This window comes from Vigna angularis, chromosome 3 (assembly GCF_016808095.1).
Source record: "Vigna angularis cultivar LongXiaoDou No.4 chromosome 3, ASM1680809v1, whole genome shotgun sequence".
In the NCBI taxonomy this organism is placed as follows: domain Eukaryota; kingdom Viridiplantae; phylum Streptophyta; class Magnoliopsida; order Fabales; family Fabaceae; genus Vigna; species Vigna angularis.
In genome coordinates this window covers 29,885,320-29,887,906 of record NC_068972.1, presented here as the reverse complement: position 1 = coordinate 29,887,906, position 2,587 = coordinate 29,885,320, and the positions used below count along the sequence as shown (strand labels likewise).

Genomic DNA, 2,587 nt, shown 5'->3' with positions numbered 1-2,587 from the left:
CATATTGCTCCCCCATTTCTTTCACTATTCGGAACATAAATTGGAACTAAACTGAATTAATGTATTTACGAAGGAGAACTTAATACTTTTGATTTGAAGCTTGAAAGAGGGTGTTCTACCTCTCGCGCGATCCATTGAACCTATTCACTTGTTTCTTCAAAAATAGTTAACAACTCCATTAAATTCCTCCCATCGCTTTCAGCAGCGAGATTCCCTGTCTATTGTGGCTAAAACACAAAAAAAAGAAGAAAAGAAAAAAACACTTCCTAGGTGTAATGAAATTAGTAATGATGCAAAATCAATCGCACATAGAAATCCCTAAAATAAAAAATCTAGACAAACTTAAACCATACACGACAATTTGTGGAGAAGCTAATAATTATTAATTTCCATGATGCTGACGAAACAAAACTAGCCTCGTACTGTGCTGTCTCTGAACGAAAAATATATTCATGGATGATCACTTGCGACAACATCAGAAAACCCTACCTAATTAAATGGTTGGAGAATAAAACATGTCTTCTCGTAAATTTGATTTGCCATGGATGAGAGACAATCCTACGTCAGTAATAATCCTATATGCTATCTCGAACACTTGGCACTCCTGCTGCACAGCACTGTATAAATAAGAAGAAATATCCATGTTTTATGATCTCGAAAATCATTGTTGGAAATAATTGAAAATGGAAAACAGGGTTTTAGTGATGTTATACACTATTGACAAAGTGCACTATCACTGTGGATAAAATTTGACGTTGGATAAGTTATGCGAATTGAATTGATTTTTTATTATTTTTTTCTTTGAGATTTTATTTTGTAACAGAACACGCTCTCCGACCTATGAATCGTTGGCAAAGCCATGCTGGATTACACTCCAACCATTTACAGGCCGCAATTCAGAAACAACTGGTTTGCACTTTCCTTCCGCTACTCCGTCTCCCGCCTTCGTTAAACTCACCTCCATAAATGGCTTCACTCAATTGCCATACACTTTCACTCACAACACACGCCTTCACATCACATAGCCACCGCCAACGCCACCACCACCATGTATTCTCATAATGCAACCGGCAGCAGCAGAGCCTCTTCCGAAACCGCCCGCTACCGCGGCGTGCGCCGGAGGAGCAACGGAAAATGGGTGTCTGAGATCCGTGAGCCAAGAAAGCCCACCAGGATTTGGTTAGGCACATTTCCCACACCTGAAATGGCCGCAGTGGCTTATGACGTGGCAGCTTATGCTCTCAAGGGTAAGAATTTGTGACAGGAGAAAATGTTTTTTTTTTATATATATCTTTTCATATTTAATTTTGGTATCAGTATATTAAATAGTTTTCAAATTTTAAAAAAAATTACATAAATTTTTTAATTTTTTTAAAATTTATGAATAGTCGTTAAATATTACGTTGACATGAAAAAAAAATGTCTAAATCAATAATTTAAAGGTATAACAAAATAAAATTATGTTTAACTAAAAAATACATTATTTTTTAAGAATAACATTGTCCGTACTTGACAATGTTATTACATTTTCCGTACATGACATCTATATTTCATATGATATTCCTTTAAGAAATATTATTAGACGTAAAATACGAAAAACTTTAATTATTAATTGAATTAATAAAACATAATCTCAAATAAAAAATGAGACTTAGATTTTCAATAATAATAATAATAGTTTATAATTTTTATTTTGTTTTGGTTAATATCAATGTATCCGTACGTGATATGGTATCTGATATAAATACACGTATGTATGATATCTGATAATAGGTAAGGATGCGGAGCTGAATTTCCCTGACTCCGCTTCCTCCCTTCCTGTCCCCGATTCACTCTCGGCGCGTGATATTCAGATGGCGGCAGCCGCTGCGGCGGCGGCTGCCGGAGCTGCGAAGGATGCTATGCAGACGCCAACGTGGAATAATAACTCTTCAGGGGTACAAGAGAAGCAAGCAGGGACGAGTAACGAGTTCGTGGACGAGGATTTGATCTTTGACATGCCTAATGTTCTGGTTAATATGGCTCAGGGAATGCTGCTTAGTCCTCCTCCTTTTGACATTGGTCTGGAACCTAACAGCCCAGAAAACATGGAACATGAGACAAGCCTGTGGAATTTCCCTTAAGACAAATACTGATTAAACCCTTTTGTTAATTAAATTCAGCACTGTAAGTTATAACTATATATTAACGCTTTAAATGGTGAAGAAAAGGAAAAAGAGAGCAGAAAAGGTATCCTGTTATGAATTATATGGGCGAACTCTCACATCAAACCTTTTTGCTTGGACATGACGAAATTTATGTAATGTGTGGCAAGAGTAGTGCCATTAGTTTCCTTGTCTTTTGGTTCTATTTTGTTTTTGTTCCCTTATGTATAGGTACAACTATAGCACTGTCTACGTTAAGGTAGAGGGGGTTTGCTAGCTCCTAGGTTGCTTTTATGTTTTTCTTGTCCTTTATATGTATGTGATTTGTGATGTGTAGAACAATCTTTTTGGCCATATATTGGTGCTGGTTTATGAAGTTAATTATAAATTTGTAGGCGTGTTTATTAAAACTCTAAAACCTCGAAGTCATGGAATCAAATGCT

General features: G+C 36.3%; 1 protein-coding gene across 1 annotated transcript; it reads left to right on the top strand.

The window, feature by feature from the left end:
• The first annotated feature begins 1,048 nt into the window (after positions 1 to 1,048).
• On the top strand, positions 1,049 to 2,327 carry LOC108324548 (ethylene-responsive transcription factor ERF024). Its single transcript, XM_017557488.2, has 2 exons — positions 1,049 to 1,247; positions 1,774 to 2,327. The coding sequence occupies exons 1-2, from the start codon at positions 1,049 to 1,051 to the stop codon at positions 2,121 to 2,123; spliced, it is 549 nt and encodes a 182-aa protein (XP_017412977.1). The 3' UTR covers positions 2,124 to 2,327.
• Positions 2,328 to 2,587: the final 260 nt, after the last annotated feature.